Genomic DNA, 24610 nt, shown 5'->3' with positions numbered 1-24610 from the left:
ACATAGGACTGTTGAGATGAGATAACTTCAGTTGGGGGAAACAGTTGGTAGACTTTTCTGCTTAAGGTATGACTAGCCATATTTCTAACAAGACTGTGTAATGCTGGAAGGCTGTCATTTCCCCTCATGGGGACCGGTAAGCCATTTTCTTAGTCTCAAACAGAATAAAGGGCTTAATATGGGCTATAAAACTGGTAGACACTTTTATGGGCTAGATCGATTGCTTTATTTGGGCATTTTATACAGCTTTATGTTGAAATTCACACTTTTTATAAACTTTGGGGAACGTTTTTTTACGTCAGGCACTGGTTTAGACACCTTCCCAGTCAGGAAGGGCCTTCTCTGTAGTAGGCAGAGCCTCATTTTCGCGCCATTACTGCGCAGTTACTTTTGAGAGCAGGACATGCAGCTGCATGTGTGTGGGTCTGAAAGTAGTTGAAAAGGTTCCTAGAAGGCTTCATTTGGTATCGTATACCCCCCTGGGTTTGGTAAAGTCGCAGCAAAGTCTGTAGCTGGGACTGTAGAGGGGTTAAAACTGTAACCGGCTCCGGGTTTCCTCATTTTAAGGGTTAAAGGTCTGAAATTTGGGGTGCAATGCTTTGAATGCTTTAAGACACTGTGGTTAAATTTGAACAATTCCTTCATAGTTTTTCACATATTCAGTAATAAAGTGTGCCCTGTTTAAAATTTAAAGAAACTATTCGAACGATTTTACCTACAATCCAGGAGGGTCAATTTATGACTACCGTGGATCTAAAGGATGCATATCTATATATTCCTATCCACAAAGATCATCATCAGTTCCTAAGGTTCGCCTTTCTGGACAAACATTACCAGTTTGTGGCTCTCCCATTCGGGCTAGCCACTGCTCCAAGGATTTTCACAAAGGTACTCGGGTCCCTTCTAGCGGTTCTAAGACCAAGGGGCATTGCAGTGGCACCTTACTTGGACGACATTCTGATACAAGCGTCGTCTCTTTCAAAGGCAAAGGCTCACACAGACATTCTCAGATCTCACGGATGGAAAGTGAACATAGAAAAAAGTTCCCTGTCTCCGTCGACAAGAGTTCTTTTCTTGGGGACAATAATAGATTCTTTAGAAATGAAGATTTTCCTGACAGATGTCAGAAAGTCAAAACTTCTAAACGCTTGTCAAGTTCTTCACTCTGTTCCACGACCTTCTATAGCTCAGTGCATGGAAGTAGTAGGGTTGATGGTTGCAGCAATGGACATAGTTCCTTTTGCGCGAATTCATCTAAGACCATTACAACTGTGCATGCTGAAACAGTGGAATGGGGACTATACTGACTTGTCTCCAGTGATTCAAGTAGATCAGAAGACCAGAGACTCACTCCGTTGGTGGCTAACCCCGGATCACCTGTCCCAGGGAATGAGCTTCCGCAGACCAGAGTGGGTCATCGTCACGACCGACGCCAGCCTAGTGGGCTGGGGCGCGGTCTGGGACTCCCTGAAAGCTCAGGGGCTATGGTCTTGGGAAGAGTCTCTTCTCACGATAAACATTCTGGAACTGAGAGCGATATTCAATACTCTCAGGGCTTGGCCTCAACTAGCAAAGGCCAGATTCATAAGATTCCAATCAGACAACATGACGACTGTTGCTTACATCAACCATCAGGGGGGAACAAGGAGTTCCCTGGCGATGAGAGAAGTGACGAAAATCATAAAATGGGCAGAGGATCACTCCTGCCACCTATCTGCGATCCACATCCCAGGAGTAGAAAACTGGGAGGCGGATTATCTGAGTCGTCAGACATTCCATCCGGGAGAGTGGGAACTCCACCCGGAGATATTTGCCCAGTTGACTCAATTATGGGGCATTCCAGACATGGATCTGATGGCGTCTCGTCAGAACGTCAAGGTTCCTTGCTACGGGTCCAGATCCAGGGATCCCAAAGCGACTCTAGTGGATGCATTAGTAGCACCTTGGACCTTCAACCTAGCTTATGTGTTTCCACCGTTTCCTCTCATTCCCAGGCTGATAGCCAGGATCAAGCAGGAGAGGGCCTCGGTGATCTTGATAGCTCCTGCGTGGCCACACAGGACTTGGTATGCAGACCTGGTGAATATGTCATCGGCTCCACCATGGAAGCTACCTTTGAGACAGGATCTTCTAGTACAAGGTTCATTCGAACATCCAAATCTAGTTTCCCTCCAGCTAACGGCTTGGAAATTGAACGCTTGATTTTATCTAAGCGTGGGTTTTCGGATTCTGTAATAGATACTCTGGTACAAGCCAGAAAACCTGTAACTAGAAAAATTTACCATAAAATATGGAAAAGATATATCTGTTGGTGTGAATCCAAGGGATTCTCATGGAGTAAGATCAAAATTCCTAGGATCCTTTCCTTTCTACAAGATGGTTTGTATAAGGGATTATCAGCGAGTTCTCTAAAGGGACAGATTTCTGCTTTATCTGTCTTGTTACACAAACGACTGGCAGCTGTGCCTGATGTTCAAGCTTTTGTTCAGGCTTTGGTCAGGATCAAGCCTGTTTACAGACCTTTGACTCCTCCCTGGAGTCTGAATTTAGTTCTTTCAGTTCTTCAAGGGGTTCCGTTTGAACCTCTACATTCCATAGATATCAAGATGTTATCTTGGAAAGTTCTGTTTTTGGTTGCCATTTCTTCTGCTAGAAGAGTTTCTGAGTTATCTGCTTTGCAGTGTAATCCGCCCTATCTGGTGTTCCATTCAGATAAGGTTGTTTTGCGTACTAAACCTGGTTTCCTTCCAAAGGTTGTTTCCAACAAGAATATTAACCAGGAAATAGTTGTGCCTTCTTTGTGTCCAAATCCAGTTTCAAAGAAGGAACGTTTGTTCTACAATTTAGATGTAGTTCGTGCTTTAAAGTTCTATTTAGAAGCAACAAAGGATTTCAGACAAACGTCTTCTCTGTTTGTCGTTTATTCTGGCAAGAGGAGAGGTCAAAAAGCTACTGCTACCTCTCTTTCCTTTTGGCTAAAAAGCATCATCTGATTGGCTTACGAGACTGCCGGACGGCAGCCTCCTGAACGCATCACAGCTCACTCTACTAGGGCTGTGGCTTCCTCATGGGCCTTCAAGAACGAGGCTTCTGTTGATCATATATGTAAGGCAGCGACTTGGTCTTCCCTGCACACTTTTGCCAAATTCTACAAATTTGATACTTTTGCTTCTTCTGAGGCTATTTTTGGGAGAAAGGTTTTGCAAGCCGTGGTGCCTTCTGTTTAGGTAACCTGATTGGCTCCCTCCCTTCATCCGTGTCCTAAAGCTTTGGTATTGGTTCCCACAAGTTATGGATGACGCCGTGGACCGGACACACCAATGTTGGAGAAAACAGAATTTATGCTTACCTGATAAATTACTTTCTCCAACGGTGTGTCCGGTCCACGGCCCGCCCTGGTTTTCTCCAACATAGGTGTGTCCGGTCCACGGCGTCATCCTTACTTGTGGGATATTCTCCTCCCCAACAGGAAATGGCAAAGAGCCCAGCAAAGCTGGTCACATGATCCCTCCTAGGCTCCGCCTACCCCAGTCATTCTCTTTGCCGTTGTACAGGCAACATCTCCACGGAGATGGCTTAGAGTTTTTTAGTGTTTAACTGTAGTTTTTATTATTCAATCAAGAGTTTGTTATTTTGAAATAGTGCTGGTATGTACTATTTACTCAGAAACAGAAAAGAGATGAAGATTTCTGTTTGTATGAGGAAAATGATTTTAGCAACCGTAACTAAAATCCATGGCTGTTCCACACAGGACTGTTGAGAGCAATTAACTTCAGTTGGGGGAACAGTATGCAGTCTCTTGCTGCTTGAGGTATGACACATTCTAACAAGACGATGTAATGCTGGAAGCTGTCATTTTCCCTATGGGATCCGGTAAGCCATGTTTATTACGATCATAAATAAGGGCTTCACAAGGGCTTATTAAGACTGTAGACTTTTTTTGGGCTAAATCGATTCATTATTAACACATATTTAGCCTTGAGGAATCATTTTATCTGGGTATTTTGATATAAGAATATCGGCAGGCACTGTATTAGACACCTTATTCCTTAGGGACTTTCCCAAAGCATAAGCAGAGCCTCATTTTCGCGCCGGTGTGGCGCACTTGTTTTTGAGAGGCATGGCATGCAGTCGCATGTGTGAGGAGCTCTGATACTTAGAAAAGACTTTCTGAAGGCGTCATTTGGTATCGTATTCCCCTTTGGGCTTGGTTGGGTCTCAGCAAAGCAGATACCAGGGACTGTAAAGGGGTTAAAGTTTAAAACGGCTCCGGTTCCGTTATTTTAAGGGTTAAAGCTTCCAAATTTGGTGTGCAATACTCTTAAGGCTTTAAGACACTGTGGTGAAAATTTGGTGAATTTTGTACAATTCCTTCATGTTTTTTCGCAATTGCAGTAATAAAGTGTGTTCAGTTTAAAATTTAAAGTGACAGTAACGGTTTTATTTTAAAACGTTTTTGTACTTTGTTATCAAGTTTATGCCTGTTTAACATGTCTGAACTACCAGATAGACTGTGTTCTGAATGTGGGGAAGCCAGAATTCCTATTCATTTAAATAAATGTGATTTATGTGATAATGACAATGATGCCCAAGATGATTCCTCAAGTGAGGGGAGTAAGCATGGTACTGCATCATTCCCTCCTTCGTCTACACGAGTCTTGCCCACTCAGGAGGCCCCTAGTACATCTAGCGCGCCAATACTCCTTACTATGCAACAATTAACGGCTGTAATGGATAATTCTGTCAAAAACATTTTAGCCCAAATGAACACTTGTCAGCGTAAGCGCGGCTGCTCTGTTTTAGATACTGAAGAGCATGGCAACGCTGATACTAATATCTCTGAAGGGCCCCTAACCCAGTCTGATGGGGCCAGGGAGGTTTTGTCTGAGGGAGAAATTACTGATTCAGGGAACATTTCTCAACAGGCTGAACCTGATGTGATTGCATTTAAATTTAAGTTGGAACATCTCCGCATTCTGCTTAAGGAGGTATTATCCACTCTGGATGATTGTGACAAGTTGGTCATCCCAGAGAAGCTATGTAAAATGGACAAGTTCCTAGAGGTGCCGGGGCTCCCAGAAGCTTTTCCTATACCCAAGCGGGTGGCGGACATTGTTAATAAAGAATGGGAAAGGCCCGGTATTCCTTTCGTCCCTCCCCCCATATTTAAAAAATTGTTTCCTTTGGTCGACCCCAGAAAGGACTTATGGCAGACAGTCCCCAAGGTCGAGGGAGCGGTTTCCACTTTAAACAAACGCACCACTATACCCATAGAGGATAGTTGTGCTTTCAAAGATCCTATGGATAAAAAATTAGAAGGTTTGCTTAAAAAGATGTTTGTTCAGCAGGGTTACCTTCTACAACCAATTGCATGCATTGTCCCTGTCGCTACAGCCGCATGTTTCTGGTTCGATGAGCTGATAAAGGCGGTCGATAGTGATTCTCCTCCTTATGAGGAGATTATGGACAGAATCAATGCTCTCAAATTGGCTAATTCTTTCACCCTAGACGCCACTTTGCAATTGGCTAGGTTAGCGGCTAAGAATTCTGGGTTTGCTATTGTGGCGCGCAGAGCGCTTTGGTTGAAATCTTGGTCGGCTGATGCGTCTTCCAAGAACAAGCTACTTAACATTCCTTTCAAGGGGAAAACGCTGTTTGGCCCTGACTTGAAAGAGATTATCTCTGATATCACTGGGGGTAAGGGCCACGCCCTTCCTCAGGATCGGCCTTTCAAGGCAAAAAATAAACCTAATTTTCGCCCCTTTCGTAGAAACGGACCGGCCCGAGGTGCTACGTCCTCTAAGCAAGAGGGTAATACTTCTCAAGCCAAGCCAGCTTGGAGACCAATGCAAGGCTGGAACAAGGGAAAGCAGGCCAAGAAACCTGCCACTGCTACCAAGACTGCATGAAATGTTGGCCCCCGATCCGGGACCGGATCTGGTGGGGGGCAGACTCTCTCTCTTCGCTCAGGCTTGGGCAAGAGATGTTCTGGATCCTTGGGCGCTAGAAATAGTCTCCCAAGGTTATCTTCTGGAATTCAAGGGACTTCCCCCAAGGGGGAGGTTCCACAGGTCTCAGTTGTCTTCAGACCACATAAAAAGACAGGCATTCTTACATTGTGTAGAAGACCTGTTAAAAATGGGAGTGATTCATCCTGTTCCATTAAGAGAACAAGGGATGGGGTTCTACTCCAATCTGTTCATAGTTCCCAAAAAAGAGGGAACGTTCAGACCAATCTTAGATCTCAAGATCTTAAACAAGTTTCTCAAGGTTCCATCGTTCAAGATGGAAACCATTCGAACTATTCTTCCTTCCATCCAGGAAGGTCAATTCATGACCACGGTGGATTTAAAGGATGCGTATCTACATATTCCTATCCACAAGGAACATCATCGGTTCCTAAGGTTCGCATTCCTGGACAAGCATTACCAGTTCGTGGCGCTTCCTTTCGGATTAGCCACTGCTCCAAGGATTTTCACAAAGGTACTAGGGTCCCTTCTAGCTGTACTAAGACCAAGGGGCATTGCTGTAGTACCTTACTTGGACGACATTCTGATTCAAGCGTCGTCCCTTCCTCAAGCAAAGGCTCACACGGACATCGTCCTGGCCTTTCTCAGATCTCACGGATGGAAAGTGAACGTGGAAAAGAGTTCTCTATCTCCGTCAACAAGGGTTCCCTTCTTGGGAACAATAATAGACTCCTTAGAAATGAGGATATTTCTGACAGAGGCCAGAAAAATAAAGCTTCTAGACTCTTGTCGGATACTTCATTCCGTTCCTCTTCCTTCCATAGCTCAGTGCATGGAAGTGATCGGGTTGATGGTAGCGGCTATGGACATAGTTCCTTTTGCGCGCATTCACCTAAAACCATTACAACTGTGCATGCTCAGTCAGTGGAATGGGGATTATACAGACTTGTCTCCGAAGATACAAGTAAATCAGAGGACCAGAGACTCACTCCGTTGGTGGCTGTCCCTGGACAACCTGTCACGAGGGATGACATTCCGCAGACCAGAGTGGGTCATTGTCACGACCGACGCCAGTCTGATGGGCTGGGGCGCGGTCTGGGGATCCCTGAAAGCTCAGGGTCTTTGGTCTCGGGAAGAATCTCTTCTACCGATAAATATTCTGGAACTGAGAGCGATATTCAATGCTCTCAAGGCTTGGCCTCAGCTAGCGAGGGCCAAGTTCATACGGTTTCAATCAGACAACATGACAACTGTTGCGTACATCAACCATCAGGGGGGAACAAGGAGTTCCCTAGCGATGGAAGAAGTGACCAAAATCATTCTATGGGCGGAGTCTCACTCCTGCCACCTGTCCGCTATCCACATCCCAGGAGTGGAAAATTGGGAAGCGGATTTTCTGAGTCGTCAGACATTGCATCCGGGGGAGTGGGAACTCCATCCGGAAATCTTTGCCCAAGTCACTCAGCTGTGGGGCATTCCAGACATGGATCTGATGGCCTCTCGTCAGAACTTCAAAGTTCCTTGCTACGGGTCCAGATCCAGGGATCCCAAGGCGGCTCTAGTGGATGCACTAGTAGCACCTTGGACCTTCAAACTAGCTTATGTGTTCCCGCCGTTCCCTCTCATCCCCAGGCTGGTAGCCAGGATCAATCTGGAGAGGGCGTCGGTGATCTTGATAGCTCCTGCGTGGCCACGCAGGACTTGGTATGCAGATCTGGTGAATATGTCATCGGCTCCACCTTGGAAGCTACCTTTGAGACGAGACCTTCTTGTTCAGGGTCCGTTCGAACATCCGAACCTGGTTTCACTCCAGCTGACTGCTTGGAGATTGAACGCTTGATCTTATCGAAGCGAGGGTTCTCAGATTCTGTTATCGATACTCTTGTTCAGGCCAGAAAGCCTGTAACTAGAAAGATTTACCACAAAATTTGGAAAAAATATATCTGTTGGTGTGAATCTAAAGGATTCCCTTGGGACAAGGTTAAGATTCCTAAGATTCTATCCTTCCTTCAAGAAGGATTGGAAAAAGGATTATCTGCAAGTTCCCTGAAGGGACAGATTTCTGCCTTGTCTGTGTTACTTCACAAAAAGCTGGCAGCTGTGCCAGATGTTCAAGCCTTTGTTCAGGCTCTGGTTAGAATTAAGCCTGTTTACAAACCTTTGACTCCTCCTTGGAGTCTCAATTTAGTTCTTTCAGTTCTTCAGGGGGTTCCGTTTGAACCCTTACATTCCGTTGATATTAAGTTATTATCTTGGAAAGTTTTGTTTTTAGTTGCAATCTCTTCTGCTAGAAGAGTTTCAGAATTATCTGCTCTGCAGTGTTCTCCTCCTTATCTGGTGTTCCATGCAGATAAGGTGGTTTTACGTACTAAACCTGGTTTTCTTCCAAAAGTTGTTTCTAACAAAAACATTAACCAGGAGATTATCGTACCTTCTCTGTGTCCGAAACCAGTTTCAAAGAAGGAACGTTTGTTGCACAATTTGGATGTTGTTCGCGCTCTAAAATTCTATTTAGATGCTACAAAGGATTTTAGACAAACATCTTCCTTGTTTGTTGTTTATTCTGGTAAAAGGAGAGGTCAAAAAGCAACTTCTACCTCTCTCTCTTTTTGGATTAAAAGCATCATCAGATTGGCTTACGAGTCTGCCGGACGGCAGCCTCCCGAAAGAATCACAGCTCATTCCACTAGGGCTGTGGCTTCCACATGGGCCTTCAAGAACGAGGCTTCTGTTGATCAGATATGTAGGGCAGCGACTTGGTCTTCACTGCACACTTTTACCAAATTTTACAAGTTTGATACTTTTGCTTCTTCTGAGGCTATTTTTGGGAGAAAGGTTTTGCAAGCCGTGGTGCCTTCCATTTAGGTGACCTGATTTGCTCCCTCCCTTCATCCGTGTCCTAAAGCTTTGGTATTGGTTCCCACAAGTAAGGATGACGCCGTGGACCGGACACACCTATGTTGGAGAAAACAGAATTTATGTTTACCTGATAAATTACTTTCTCCAACGGTGTGTCCGGTCCACGGCCCGCCCTGGTTTTTTTAATCAGGTCTGATAATTTATTTTCTTTAACTACAGTCACCACGGTACCATATGGTTTCTCCTATGCAAATATTCCTCCTTAACGTCGGTCGAATGACTGGGGTAGGCGGAGCCTAGGAGGGATCATGTGACCAGCTTTGCTGGGCTCTTTGCCATTTCCTGTTGGGGAGGAGAATATCCCACAAGTAAGGATGACGCCGTGGACCGGACACACCGTTGGAGAAAGTAATTTATCAGGTAAACATAAATTCTGTTTTTTAATCAGGTTTGATGAATTTTTTTCTTTAACTACAGTCACCACGGCACCTTATGGTTTCTCCTGTTTTTTCTCCTGTCCGTCGGTCGAATTACTGGGGTGGGCGGAGCCTAGGAGGGACTATATGGACAGCTTTTGCTGTGCTCTTTGCCATTTCCTGTTGGGGAAGAGAATATTCCCACAAGTTATGGATGACGCCGTGGACCGGACACACCGTTGGAGAAAGTAATTTATCAGGTAAGCATAAATTCTGTTTTTAACAAAGTGACGTTTCGAGGATTCTAACCTCGTCCTCAGAAGTCTGAGGACGAGGTTAGAATCCTCGAAACGTCACTTTGTTAAAATAAAGCTGTGATTGCTTTAATGTGTTAAGTCCTGGTGAGTGCTCTTGTTTATATATATATATATATATATATATATATATATATAAGCCCCAGAGTACTACTAATATGTGAGCACGTCTTGAAACGTTTGTAAATTGTGCATACGATTTAGGACCACACCAGGGCTCTGCAACTTTCTATCTAGCATGTAAATAGTGATTCCATTTGCCATCACAATCCTAGTGTTGGTGCCATCATGCAATCTTATGATCCTCCCAGGAAATAGGGGCTACATTGTACCTGTTTTAAATAAATGGCCAGAGCTTGTTTATTTATATAGCCCTGTATTTTTTTACTAATAAACTAGTTTTAAAAGGATGTTAAATATTTGTTTTAATTTACAATGCCGTTCTTATTTGCTGACATACATATTATGCATATATAAATTGCATATTTCTTTCTTTAAAGGGATATTAAACACTTTGAGATGGTAATATGATATAATAAATCGTATAAACAAAACAAAAACTGCAATATACTTTTATTATTTATTTTGTTCCCTTTTCCTGTCATTCCACTCTGAAATTGTGAGCTTCTCAGTTCCTATTAGAAATGGAAGTGTAAAGCACTGTTATATTTCACACAGCCATTGGCTGCACATTCTAGTGACCTATTTATAACTATACCTAATTGGCCAAAGCAGAGAAGGTAACCTAACTTACAACATGGCAGTTTCCATTGCTTTATAGACACTAAAACTTTACACTTATTTTATCAATATTTAAACAGCTAATGAAGCTTTAAAGAATACAATTACATGCTATTATCAGAGTAATCTTTTATATGAATGAATCATTCTATCTAGTTAATGCTTACTGTCCCTTTTAAATCTGCTGTCTCACATATCATTACCCCACCCTCAGCATTTTTGTTTAAAAGTCTTACATTACACTAAAGGACCTTAGGAGGGATTTATCCTTTAGCGTGTGAGCATGTGTGATTTTAGAGCAGTACTATGTAGGAGATCTGCTTATATGTATTTCCATGGTGTAAATAGTGTAAATATGTCCCTTTTTAAAATTAAGATTTCAGTGTGTATTCAAGCACTGGCATGGCACGACATCCTAATTTTATTTTATGTACACTGGATTTTTCATCTGAAACATGCTGTGTTATAAAATATCGGGAAACATTGTCCACAAGTCTATTATCTTAAATTGATAATAGCTGTATAATGGTTACATACAGAAAATTACGGAGCCCTGGTGTGGCAATACATTTTAGTAAATCGTGTGCACAATTTACTAAAATCCTATGCACAATTTATAAAAAAAAAAATATATTGTGTGGCCACTCTGGGGCTTCGTAATATATAACCCTCTCTTTGATTTTTTTTTTTTTTGTCAATAGATCAACCTGTTACATTCGTACTTGATTACTGATGATCGTGTTTTTTTTTGTTTTTTTTTTACTCAGATAAGTGGAACAAGAGGATTTGTTGGAACAAGTAATATACAAGAACATTTACTGCCTTATGATCTGTCTTTCTTTAAATCTCTTTGTCAAATAGAGGTAAGATGTTTTGATATTCTACAATTTTTCTCCAACATAGGTGTGTCCGGTCCACGGCGTCATCCTTACTTGTGGGATATTCTCCTCCCCAACAGGAAATGGCAAAGAGCCCAGCAAAGCTGGTCACATGATCCCTCCTAGGCTCCGCCTACCCCAGTCATTCTCTTTGCCGTTGTACAGGCAACATCTCCACGGAGATGGCTTAGAGTTTTTTAGTGTTTAACTGTAGTTTTTATTATTCAATCAAGAGTTTGTTATTTTAAAATAGTGCTGGTATGTACTATTTACTCAGAAACAGAAAAGAGATGAAGATTTCTGTTTGTATGAGGAAAATGATTTTAGCACCGTAACTAAAATCCATGGCTGTTCCACACAGGACTGTTGAGAGCAATTAACTTCAGTTGGGGGAACAGTGTGCAGTCTCTTACTGCTTGAGGTATGACACATTCTAACAAGACGATGTAATGCTGGAAGCTGTCATTTTCCCTATGGGATCCGGTAAGCCATGTTTATTAAGATAGTGAATAAGGGCTTCACAAGGGCTTATTAAGACTGTAGACTTTTTCTGGGCTAAATCGATTCATTATTAACACATATTTAGCCTTGAGGAATCATTTATTCTGGGTATTTTGATATGATTATATCGGCAGGCACTGTTTTTGACACCTTATTCTTTAGGGGCTTTCCCTAATCATAGTCAGAGCCTCATTTTCGCGCCGGTATGGCGCACTTGTTTTTGAGGACAGCATGGCATGCAGCTGCATGTGTGTGGAGCTCTGATACATAGAAAAGTCTTTCTGAAGGCATCATTTGGTATCGTATTCCCCTTTGGGCTTGGTTGGGTCTCAGCAAAGCAGATTCCAGGGACTGTAAAGGGGTTAAATATAAAAACGGCTCCGGTTCCGTTATTTTAAGGGTTAAAGCTTCCAAATTTGGTGTGCAATACTTTTAAGGCTTTAAGACACTGTGGTGAAATTTTGGTGAATTTTGAACAATTCCTTCATACTTTTTCGCAATTGCAGTAATAAAGTGTGTTTAGTTTAAAATTTAAAGTGACAGTAACGGTTTTATTTTAAAACGTTTTTTGTGCTTTGTTATCAAGTTTATGCCTGTTTAACATGTCTGAACTACCAGATAGATTGTGTTCTGACTGTGGGGAAACCAAGGTTCCTTCTCATTTAACTATATGTATTTTATGTCATAAAAAAAAAAAAAAAAAAAAAAAAAAAAATTTAGTAAAAATGATGCCCAAGATGATTCCTCAAGTGAGGGGAGTAAGCATGGTACTGCATCATCCCCTCCTTCGTCTACACCAGTCTTGCCCATACAGGAGGCCCCTAGTACATCTAGTGCGCCAATACTCCTTACTATGCAACATTTAACGGCTGTAATGGATAATTCTATCAAAAACATTTTAGCCAATATGCCCACTTATCAGTGAAAGCGCGACTGCTCTGTTTTAGAAAATTCTGTAGAGCATGAGAACGCTGATGATATGGTTTCTGAAGGGCCCCTACACCAGTCTGAGGGGGCCAGGGAGGTTTTGTCTGAGGGAGAAATTTCAGATTCAGGAAACATTTCTCAACAAGCTGAACCTGATGTGATTACTTTTAAATTTAAGTTGGAACATCTCCGCGCTCTGCTTAAGGAGGTGTTATCCAATTTGGATGATTGTGATTATCTGGTCATTCCAGAACCACTATGTAAAATGGAAAAGTTCTTAGAGGCCCCGGGGCCCCCCGAAGCTTTTCCTATATCCAAGCGGGTGGCGTACATTGTTAGTAAAGAATGGGACAGGCCCGGTATACCTTTAGTACCTCCCCCCATATTTATAAAATTGTTTTCCTATAGTCGACCCCAGAGAGGACTGATGGCAGACAGTCCCCAAGGTCGAGGGGGCGGTTTCTACTCTACACAAGCGCGCCACTATACCCATAGAAGATAGTTGTGCTTTCCAAGATCCTATGGATAAAAAATCAGAAGGTCTGCTAAAGATGTTTGTTCAGCAAGGTTCCCTTCTACAACCAATTGCATGCATTGTCCCTGTCACTGCAGCCGCGTGTTTCTAGTTTGATGAGCTAGGAAAGGCGATTATTAGTAATTCTTCTTCTTATGAGGAGATTATGGACAGAATTCGTGCTCTTAAATTGGCTAATTCTTTCACCCTAGACGCCACCTTGCAATTGGCTAGGTTAGCGGCGAAAAACTTCTGGGGTTGCTATTGTGGCGCAGAGCGCTTTGGTTAAAATCTTGGGCAGCGGATGCGTCTTCCAAGAACAAATTGCTTGACATTCCTTTCAAGGGGAAAACACTCTTTGGCCCTGACTTGAAAGAGATTATCTCTGATATCACTGGGGGCAAGGGCCACGCCCTTCCTCAGGATAGGTCTTTTCAAGACCAAAAATAAACCTAAGTTTCGTCCCTTTCGCAGAAACGGATCAGCCCCAAGGGCTACGTCCTCTAAGCAGGAAGGTAATACTTCTCAAGCCAATCCAGCCTGGAGACCTATGCAAGGCTGGAACAAAGGAAAGCAGGCCAGGAAACCTGCCACTGCTACCAAGACAGCATGAAATGCGGGCCCCCGATCCGGGACCGGATCTGGTGGGGGGCAGACTCTCTCTCTTCGCTCAGGCTGGGGCAAGAGATGTTCTGGATCCTTGGGCGCTAGAAATAGTCTCCCAAGGTTATTCTCTGGAGTTCAAGGGGCTTCCTCCAAGGGGGAGGTTCCACAGGTCTCAGTTGTCTTCAGATCACATAAGAAGACAGGCATTCTTACATTGGGTAGAAGACCTGCTAAAAATGGGAGTGATTCATCCTGTTCCATTAGGAGAACAAGGGATGGGGTTCTACTCCAATCTGTTCATAGTTCCCAAAAAAGAGGGAACGTTCAGACCAATCTTAGATCTCAAGATCTTGAACAAGTTTCTCAAGGTTCCATCGTTCAAGATGGAAACCATTCGAACACTCCTTCCATCCATCCAGGAAGGTCAATTCATGACCAAGGTGGATTTCAAGGATGCGTATCTACATATTCCTATCCACAAGGAACATCATCGGTTCCTAAGGTTTGAATTCCTGGACAAGCATTTCCAGTTCGTGGCGTTTTCTTTCGGATTAGCCACTGCTCCTAGGATTTTCTCATAGGTACTAGGGTCCCTTCTGGCGGTGCTAAGACCAAGGGGCATTGCTGTAGTACCTTACTTGGACGACATTCTAATTCGAGCGTCGTCCCTTCCTCAAGTAAAGGCTCACACGGACATTGTCCTGGCCTTTCTCAGATCTCACGGATGGAAAGTGAACGTGGAAAAGAGTTCTCTATCTCCGTCAACGAGGGTTCCCTTCTTGGGAACTATAATAGACTCCTTAGAAATGAGGATTTTTCTGACAGAAGCCAGAAAAACAAAACTTCTAGACTCTTGTCGGATACTTCATTCCGTTCCTCTTCCTTCCATAGCGCAGTGCATGGAAGTGATAGGTTTGATGGTAGCGGCAATGGACATAGTTCCTTTTGTGCGCATTCATCTAAGACCATTACAACTGTTCATGCTCAGTCAGTGGAATGGGGACTATTCAGACTTGTCTCCGAAGATACAAGTAAATCAGAGGACCAGAGACTCATTCCGTTGGTGGCTGTCCCTAGACAACCTGTCACAAGGGATGACCTTCCGCAGACCAGAGTGGGTCATTGTCACGACCGACGCCAGTCTGATGGGCTGGGGCGCGGTCTGGGGATCCCTGAAAGCTCAGGGTCTTTGGTCTCGGGTAGAATCTCTTCTACCGATAAATATTCTGGAACTGAGAGCGATATTCAATGCTCTCAAAGCTTGGCCTCAGCTAGCGAGGGCCAAGTTCATACATCAACCATCAGGGGGGAACAAGGAGTTCCCTAGCGATGGAAGAAGTGACCAAAATCATTCTATGGGCGGAGTCTCACTCCTGCCACCTGTCTGCTATCCACATCCCAGGAGTGGAAAATTGGGAAGCGGATTTTCTGAGTCGTCAGACATTGCATCCGGGGGAGTGGGAACTCCATCCGGAAATCTTTGCCCAAGTCACTCAACCGTGGGGCATTCCAGACATGGATCTGATGGCCTCTCGTCAGAACTTCAGAGTTCCTTACTACGGGTACAGATCCAGGGATCCCAAGGCGGCTCTAGTGGATGCACTAGTAGCACCTTGGACCTTCAAACTAGCTTATGTGTTCCCGCCGTTTCCTCTCATCCCCAGGCTGGTAGCCAGGATCAATCAGGAGAGGGCGTCGGTGATTTTGATAGCTCCTGCGTGGCCACGCAGGACTTGGTATGCAGATCTGGTGAATATGTCATCGGCTCCACCATGGAAGCTACCTTTGAGACGAGACCTTCTTGTTCTAGGTCCGTTCGACCCACTCCAGCTGACTGCTTGGAGATTGAACGCTTGATCTTATCAAAGCGAGGGTTCTCAGATTCTGTTATTAATACTCTTGTTCAGGCCTGAAAGCCTGTAACCAGAAAGATTACCACATAATTTGGTATATCTGTTGGTGTGAATCTGCAGGATTCCCTTGGGACAAGGTTAAGATTCCTAAGAGTCTATCCTTCCTTCGAGAAGGATTGGAAAAAGGATTATCTGCAAGTTCCTTGATGGGACAGATTTCTGCCTTGTCTGTGTTACTTCACAAAAAGCTGGCAGCTGTGCCAGATGTTCTAGCCTTTGTTCAGGCTCTGGTTAGAATCAAGCCTGTTTACAAAATTTTGACTCCTCCTTGGAGTCTCAACCTAGTTCTTTCAGTTCTTTAGGGGGTTCCGTTTGAACCCTTACATTCCTTTGATATTAAGTTATTATCTTGGAAAGTTTTGTTTTTGGTTGCAATTTCTTCTGCTAGAAGAGTTTCAGAATTATCTGCTCTGCAGTGTTCTTCTCCTTATCTGGTGTTCCATGCAGATAAGGTGGTTTTGCGTACTAAACCTGGTTTTCTTCCAAAAGGTGTTTCTAACAAAGACATTAACCAGGAGATAGTTGTGCCTTCTTTGTCCTAATCCAGTTTCAAAGAAGGAACGTTTGTTACACAACTTGGATGTAGTTCGTGCTCTCAAATTTTACTTAGCAGCTACTAAGGATTTCAGACAAACTTTGTCTTTGTTTGTTGTTTATTCTGGTAAACGGAGAGGTCAAAAAGCAACTTCTACCTCTCTCTCCTTCTGGATTAAAAGCATTATCCGATTGGCTTATGAGACTGCCGGACGGCAGCCTCCTGAAAGAATCACAGCTCACTCCACTAGGGCTGTTGCTTCCACATGGGCCTTCAAGAACGAGGCTTCTGTTGATCAGATATGTAAGGCAGTGACTTGGTCTTCACTGCACACTTTTTCTAAATTTTACAAATTTGATACTTTTGCTTCTTCTGAGGCTATTTTTGGGAGAAAGGTTTTGCAAGCCGTGGTGCCTTCCATTTAGGTGACCTGATTTGCTCCCTCCCTTCATCCGTGTCCTAAAGCTTTGGTATTGGTTCCCACAAGTAAGGATGACGCCGTGGACCGGACACACCTATGTTGGAGAAAACAGAATTTATGTTTACCTGATAAATTACTTTCTCCAACGGTGTGTCCGGTCCACGGCCCGCCCTGGTTTTTTTAATCAGGTCTGATAATTTATTTTCTTTAACTACAGTCACCACGGTAACATATGGTTTCTCCTATGCAAATATTCCTCCTTAACGTCGGTCGAATGACTGGGGTAGGCGGAGCCTAGGAGGGATCATGTGACCAGCTTTGCTGGGCTCTTTGCCATTTCCTGTTGGGGAGGAGAATATCCCACAAGTAAGGATGACGCCGTGGACCGGACACACCGTTGGAGAAAGTAATTTATCAGGTAAACATAAATTCTGTTTTTTTCTTCTACCTTCCTTTAAAGGAAAACTATATTTGGTCACATAATCCTTTCAAAAGCATATATTCAACTGGGTTTGGTTAATGGAAGATAGATAGATATGCAGTGGTGAAATAAATTAAATCTTTAAATTTATAGAAAATGTAAATAAAAATGGCATGAAATTACAGTTAAAACCGTGCTTATTTATGCACGTCTGTCTTTTTTACTATGATTTAGCACCATTGTGTAATCTTTTTAATGTACCTAGAGCTATTTACTAATTATACTACTACTACTAATAATAATAATAATATTGTTGCAACAACAATTTCTACAAGCAATTGGTTAAAACGCTGTGTTGCAGATACTGACTTAAAAATACATATTTGTGAATACCCTGTAAAGTTTATATGGTGTTCAACTACTTTTAATCTAAAATATCTAAGAGATCAGGAGGAAAAGAAAGCATTAAATTATAAAACCATGAATGAGGTCACTTTTTAGATCCTTTAAAGGGACAGTCAAATCAAAATTAAAGTGCCATAAAACATGCTAAGATCTGTGCTTATCCTAAAAGGGTCATTTGCCTAACAATTGTTTAAAAATTGCTGTCAAGAATTTTAAAATAATTTTCAAAAATAAGCAAAATTAGTTACATAGTCATGCTGTCTGGAGGAGTCTGATACACCACCCTTATCAGTGTTCAGCATCGGAAACACAGGCAGTTCACGGCAGTTTATTTGCTTCTAGGCATGCTCCAGCAGATGAGTGTTAAAGTATTGCATTCTACCAAACAAAGGTGGATATAGATACAGCCATAAAAGGAATTGTGTGGGTAAAGTTAGAGCTGTACAATTCGGAAACTTAAAAGAAAGTGTTAATGGCGAGGCACTGCAGTATAAATTTGCAGGTAAACTAATTTGAGTACATTATATTATATTGTCTCTATCCCAGCTTGTTTTATGTCCCTTTAAACTTTCATGATTCACATAGGGTATGCAATTTTAAACAACTTTCCAATTTACGTTTATCACCAAATGTGATTTGTTCTCTTGGTATTCTTTATTAAAAGCTAAACATAGGTAGGCCATATTCTAATTTCTAAGCCCTTGAAGGCCACCTCTGATCACAGTGCATTTTGGCATACATCCCTGCTTTTTAACAAAAGATACAAAGAGAACAAATAAAAATTGATAATAGAAGTAAATTAGAAAGTTGTTTAAAATCATATGCTCTATCTGAATTGTGAATCAAAAATGTTGTGTTTCATGTCCTTTTAAGCAAATCCTCATTATAGAAATTCATATGGGATCAGTAGACCTAAAACACAACCATTTCCAAAGTGTTTACTTGCCCTTCAGGTTTTCCACTGCACTTAAGTATTCACTAATGTCTTAGTGAATCTCTTTGCAAAGTTAACCCCTTAACGACCAAGGACGTGCATGGTACGTCCTATAAAAAACAGTAGTTAATGAACAAGGACGTACCCTGCAAGGGATCTTGGAGTGGGAGAGGGGTAGGCTATTGAAGGGGGGGCAGCTACACTACAGAAAATTGGCTTTTTTGACAAAAAAATAATTAAAACCCATTATTTTTTTTAGCTGCCAGTACCCAAGATGGCGGCAAATAGGTAGAGGGGTGACGGTTAGAGAACTGTTTGGGGGGGATCAGGGAGGTTGGGAGCTAAGGGAGGGATCCAAAACTATATTTTATATATATATATACACATACACAAAAAAACTTATATTTTAGTACTGGCAGACTTTCTGCCAATACTTAAGATGGCAGTGACAATTGTGAGGTGGGGGAAGGAAGAGAGCTGTGGGTCAGGGAGGGATCCAGGGGTGGAATGTGTCAGGTGGGAGGCTGATTTCTACACTAAAGCTAAAATTTACCCTACAAGCTAGCTAATTAACCCCTTCACTGTTTGTAAATCATTTCAGTGAGAAACCTAAAGTTTGTGAAAAAGTGAACAATTTTTTTTATTGGACCTTATTTGGCGGTGAAATGTTGGCATGAAATATACCAAAATGGGCCTAGATCAATACTTTCGGTTGCCAATTAAAAAAAATAATATATACATGTGAAGGGTTATTCAGGGATTCCTGACAGATATCAATGTGTTACAATGTAACTATCGCTAATTTTGAAAAAAATGGTTTGGAAATAGCAAAGTGCTACTTGTACTTATTGCCCTATAACTTGCAAAGAAGATGTAAAAATTGGGTATTTCTAAACTCAGCACAAAATTTAGAAACTATTTAGCATGGGTGTTTTATGGTGGTTGTAGATGTGTAACAGATTTTGAGGGCCAAAGTTAGAAAAAAATAGGTTGTTTTTTTTAAAAATTTTTCATCATTTTTTAATAATTTTTTATAGTAAATTATAAGATATGATGAAAATAATAGTATCTTTAGAAAGTCCATTTAATGGCAAGAAAAACGGTATTTAATATGTGTGAGTACGGTAAATGAGTAAGAGGAAAATTACAGCTAAACACACAAACACCGCAGAAATGTAAAAATAGCCCTGGTCCCTAACGGTAAGAGAAATGGTCTGGTCACTAAGGGGTTAAGAAGAAAGTGTTATCTTCTTGAAAACAGAATATTAAACCTACGATATATAAACAAAAGTCATCAGGTAGGGAGTAAGTCACTTCCTCTCTGAGGCATATTGTAATGCTCGTGGGATATTCCACTATCAGACCGAACTCGGCCAGTAGTCTTCTTATCCCGGCATCAAGTGGAATGATAGGAAATATCCCAGAGCAGAGAAAGTTAGCAAGATGAAGTAAGCGGCACTCACCACAGGCAGGATAGTCTTCGGCGGCAACAGGCAGGGAATTGGAGAAAGGCAGTTCAGGGGTAAACCACTAGAATGGTCAGGCAGGCAGGGTTTGGCAAAGGTAAAGCAGTCCAAAGGTAAACCACTAGAATGGTCAGGCAGGCAGGGTTTGGCAACGGTAAAGCAGTCCAAAGATAAACCACTAGAATGGTCAGGCAGGCAGGGGTTGGCAAAGGTAAACTACTAGAATTGGTCAGACAGGCAGGGTTCAACAACAATAAGGCAATCCAGATAATCAGCAATCTATTACACCCAGGAGCACACAAAGTAACACCTATACTTGGGCAGTGATAGATTGCTAAAAGGCAACTTACATAGCCGCAGGATTCGCGCCACAGGGAATCCCGACCGGCAACAGAGCGGAGAGCGTGCAGTGAAGACATCAGTGCCGCACGAAACAGGAGCCAACACAGCCCCTGACAACGAGCAGAGAAGCAGGTGCCGCACCCCTAGCAACGTGACACATATTCAGTGGATATTTTCAAAATAAAATCTAATTTTCTATTGACTGATCCTTTCCCTCCATTTTCTCTTATTCATTGGGTTATGCATAAAATTAGACTGGACAAAACAGGTATGGTGACGATTTTACACTACTGGTCGCAAAGTCCCTCGTTCCCTCATTTAATTCGAGGTATGCTATTTAATCCAAGCACTCATGGCTTGGCAGCTAATTAAAGGGACAGTCTACACAGGAATTTTTATTATTTAAAAAGATAGATAATCTCCCATTCCCTAGTTTTGCACAACCAAAACAATTATATAAATACACTTTGTATCTCTGTGATTACCTTGTATCTAAGCCTCTGCAAACTGCCCCCTTATTTCAGTTCTTTTGACAGACATCCATTTTAGCCAATCAGAGCTGGCTCACCTAAACTCCACGTGCGCGAGCACAGTGTTATCTATATGACATACATGAACTAACACCCTCTAGTGGTGAAAAACTGTCAAAATGCTCTGAGAGAAGCGGTGGCTTAGAAATTAGCATATGAACCTCCTAGGTTTAGCTTTCAACTAAGAATACCAAGAGAACAAAGCAAAATTGGTGATAAAAGTAAATTGGAAAATTGTTTAAAATTTACATTTCTATCTGAATCATGAAAGTTTATTTTGGGCTAGACTATCTATCTAATGTTATTTGATAGTGCTGTTTGAAGAAATGTGAATCCTCTATTCTCTTTTAAGGTGTATCCAGTCCACGGATTCATCCTTGTGGGATATTCTCATTCCCTACAGGAAGTGGCAAAGAGAGCACACAGCAGAGCTGTCCATATAGCTCCCCCTCTGGCTCCGCCCCCCAGTCATTCTCTTTGCCGCTCTAACAAGTAGCATCTCCACGGGAGGGTAAAGTGAATGTGGTGTTAGATTTGTAGTTTTTATATCTTCAATCAAAAGTTTGTTATTTTTAAATAGTGCCGGTTTGTACTATTTACTCTCTGGCAGAAAGTGATGAAGAATTCTGCTGAGAGGAATATGATTTTAGCATGTTGTAACTAAAATCCACTGCTGTTCCCACATAGGACTGAGGAGTACCAGAAAACTTCAGTTGGGGGGAACAGTTTGCAGGCTTAACTGCTATAAGGTATGTTCAGTCATCTTTTTCTAGTCAAGACTTAGTAATGCTAGAAGACTGACAAGAATCCCCATGTGGGGAAGGTAAGCCATATTCTGAAACTCAATATAGAAGGAAGGCTTAATTAACAGGGCTCAAAGACTGGTGGACACTGTTAAAGGGCAATCGATTATTTTATAGTGAAAATATAATCATTATACAAGTTTTTATTACTTTTGGAGTGTTTTTATGGGGTTTTATTCCATATGGCAGAATTTTAGACATCTATTTAGGGTTTTGAAGGCCCCACAACTCCGGAGTGGAGAGGGAGGGGGCCTAAATTTCACACCTCAGTTGCGCAGTTGATTTTGCAGACAGCTTCATGCAGCTTCATGTGGAGGGTCCAAAGACTACTTGAGGACTTCATAGAGGCTTTTTTTCCATCAAACTAATCCCCAGGGGCAGGTAGGGCCATAGCAGATTGCTGTGGCACGGTGCTGTAGTTTGCTAACCGGTTGTCAGCTTTAGGTTGCTCCGGTTTGGGCATTAAGGGGTTAATTGACTTGAAATTCGTTGTTCAATCATTCCAAAGCATTAAGATAGTGTGGTAAAAATTTCAGAAAGATTGGATCATTTTTTAAGATTTAGTAAAAAAGTGTGCGCTTTTTATTATTTTAAGGCACAGTACCGTTTTTTCTCAAATTGTATTTTTCAGTATTTGAGTGCTATCTAAGTCTGTTTAACATGTCTGAGCCTACAGATAGACGTTGCTCTATGTGTTTAGTAGCCATAGTGGAACCCCTTTACATTTGTGTTGTAAGTGTGCTAATGTATCTATGCATTTTAAAGATCATGTTGTTTCACTTAAAAATGTAGCCCAAGATGATTCTTTGACAGAAGGTAACGAGAATAGCCCACCTTCCTCTCCCCATGTGTCGACACCAGTTACGCCCGCGCAAGCGATGCCTAGTACCTCTAGCGCATTGGCCCCTATTACATTACAACAATTAGCAGCAGTCATGGATAATTCCCTTGCAGCATTTTTATCCAAACTGCCAGTTTTTCCTAAAAAGCGTGATAGCTCGGTTTTAAGAACAGAGTATGAGCAATCAGAAGCTTTGGAGGATTTATCTGTTGTACCCTCACAACACTCTGAAGTGACGGTGAGGGATGTGCTGTCCGAGGGAGAAATTTCTGATACAGGAAAGGTTTCTCAGCGGGCAGAATCAGATTCCTTAGCGTTTAAATTTAAGCTGGAACACCTCCGCGTGCTGCTTTAAGGAGGTATTAGCTACGCTGGATGATTGCGACCCCATGGTGGTCCCAGAGAAATTGTGTAAAATGGACAAATATCTAGAAGTCCCTGTATACACTGATGCGTTTCCGATCCCGAAGAGGGTGGCGGATATTGTGGATAGGGAGTGGGAGAGACCAGGTGTACCCATTGTTCCCCCCCTATCTTTAAGAAAATGTTCCCCATAACTGATCCCAGACGGGACGCATGGCAGATGGTCCCTAAGGTAGAGGGGGCAGTTTCAACACTAGCCAAGCGCACAACCATACCAATTGAAGACAGTTGTGCTTTCAAAGATCCTATGGATAAAAAATTAGAAGGTTTACTAAAGAAAATATTTGTTCAACAAGGTTTCCTTCTCCAACCTATTGCCTGCATTATTCCTGTAACTACTGCAGCGGCTTTCTGGTTTGAGGCGCTGGAGGAGTCGCTCCAGACGGAGACCTCATATGACGAAATTATGGATAGAATTAAGGCTCTAAAGCTGGCTAATTCTTTTATCACAGATGCCGCTTTGCAATTAGCTAAGTTAGCGGCGAAAAATTCTGGTTTTGCCATCATGGCGCGCAGAGCGCTTTGGCTTAAATCATGGTCGGCCGATGTGTCGCCTAAGACAAAGTTATTTAATATTCCTTTCAAGGGAAAGACCCTTTTCGGACCCGAGTTGAAAGAGATTATTTCGGATATCACTGGGGGAAAGGGCCATGCCCTCCCGCAAGATAGGCCTTTTAAGGCTAAAAACAAGGCTAATTTTCGTTCATTTCGCAACTTCAGGAGCGGTCCTGCTTCAACCTCTGCGACCACAAAGCAAGAGGGTAACTCTTCACAGCCCAAGGCAACCTGGAAGCCTTTGCAGGGCTGGAACAAGGGAAAACAGGCCAAGAAGCCTGCAGCTGCTACTAAGACAGCATGAAGGGGTAGCCCCCGATCCGGATCTGGTAGGGGGCAGACTCTCTCTCTTTGCTCAGGCTTGGGCAAGAGATGTTCCCGATCCCTGGGCATTAGAGATAGTTGCTCAGGGATATCTTCTAGAATTCAAGGACTCTCCTCCAAGGGGAAGGTTCCACATTTCGCGTCTGTCTACAGACCAGACAAAGAAAGAGGCGTTCTTACGCTGTGTAGAAGATCTACTCAAGATGGGAGTGATATATCCAGTCCCAATTACAGAACAAGGACTGGGTTTTTACTCAAACCTGTTTGTGGTTCCCAAAAAGGAGGGAACTTTCAGACCAATCCTGGATCTAAAAATTCTAAACAAATTCCTCAGAGTCCCATCTTTCAAGATGGAGACCATTCGGACAATCTTACCGATGATCCAGGAAGGTCAATATATGACTACCGTGGATCTAAAGGATGCGTACCTTCATATTCCTATCCACAAAGATCACCGTCAGTTCCTAAGGTTCGCTTTTCTGGACAAGCATTACCAGTTTGTGGCCCTTCCCTTCGGGTTGGCCACCGCTCCCAGAATTTTCACAAAGGTGCTAGGGTCCCTTCTAGCGGTACTAAGACCGCGGGGCATTGCAGTAGCACCTTTTCTGCACGACATCTTAATACAGGTGTCGTCTTTTCCCAGAGCCAAGGCTCATACGGAGATTGTTCTGGCCTTTCTAAGGTCTCACGGGTGGAAGGTGAACACCGAAAAAAGTTCTCTGTCCCCGCTCATAAGGGTTCCCTTCCTGGGAACATTAATACACTCGGTAGAAATGAAAATATTTCTGACGGAGGTCAGAAGGTTAAAGCTTCTAAGTACTTGCCAAGCTCTTCATTCCATTCCGCAGCCATCTGTAGCTCAGTGCATGGAGGTAATCGGATTAATGGTAGCAGCAATGGACGTAGTCCCTTTTGCTCGAATTCATCTCAGGCCACTGCAATTGTGCATGCTCAAACAGTGGAATGGGGATT

The 24610-nt window shown here is 42.6% G+C and overlaps 1 protein-coding gene across 1 annotated transcript in view; it reads left to right on the top strand.

Moving 5' to 3' along the window:
- The window catches only part of NISCH (nischarin), a 670823-nt gene that overhangs the window by 92565 nt on the left and 553648 nt on the right, over window positions 1-24610 (top strand). Inside the window, 1 exon segment of the mRNA XM_053721022.1 lies at window positions 11067-11162. Within this exon segment, the coding sequence (XP_053576997.1) occupies window positions 11067-11162 (96 nt within the window).

The sequence above is a fragment of the Bombina bombina genome, chromosome 7 (assembly GCF_027579735.1).
Source record: "Bombina bombina isolate aBomBom1 chromosome 7, aBomBom1.pri, whole genome shotgun sequence".
In the NCBI taxonomy this organism is placed as follows: domain Eukaryota; kingdom Metazoa; phylum Chordata; class Amphibia; order Anura; family Bombinatoridae; genus Bombina; species Bombina bombina.
The sequence above is the reverse complement of the archived record's forward strand: the minus strand, read 5'-3'. Positions and strand labels throughout refer to the sequence as shown.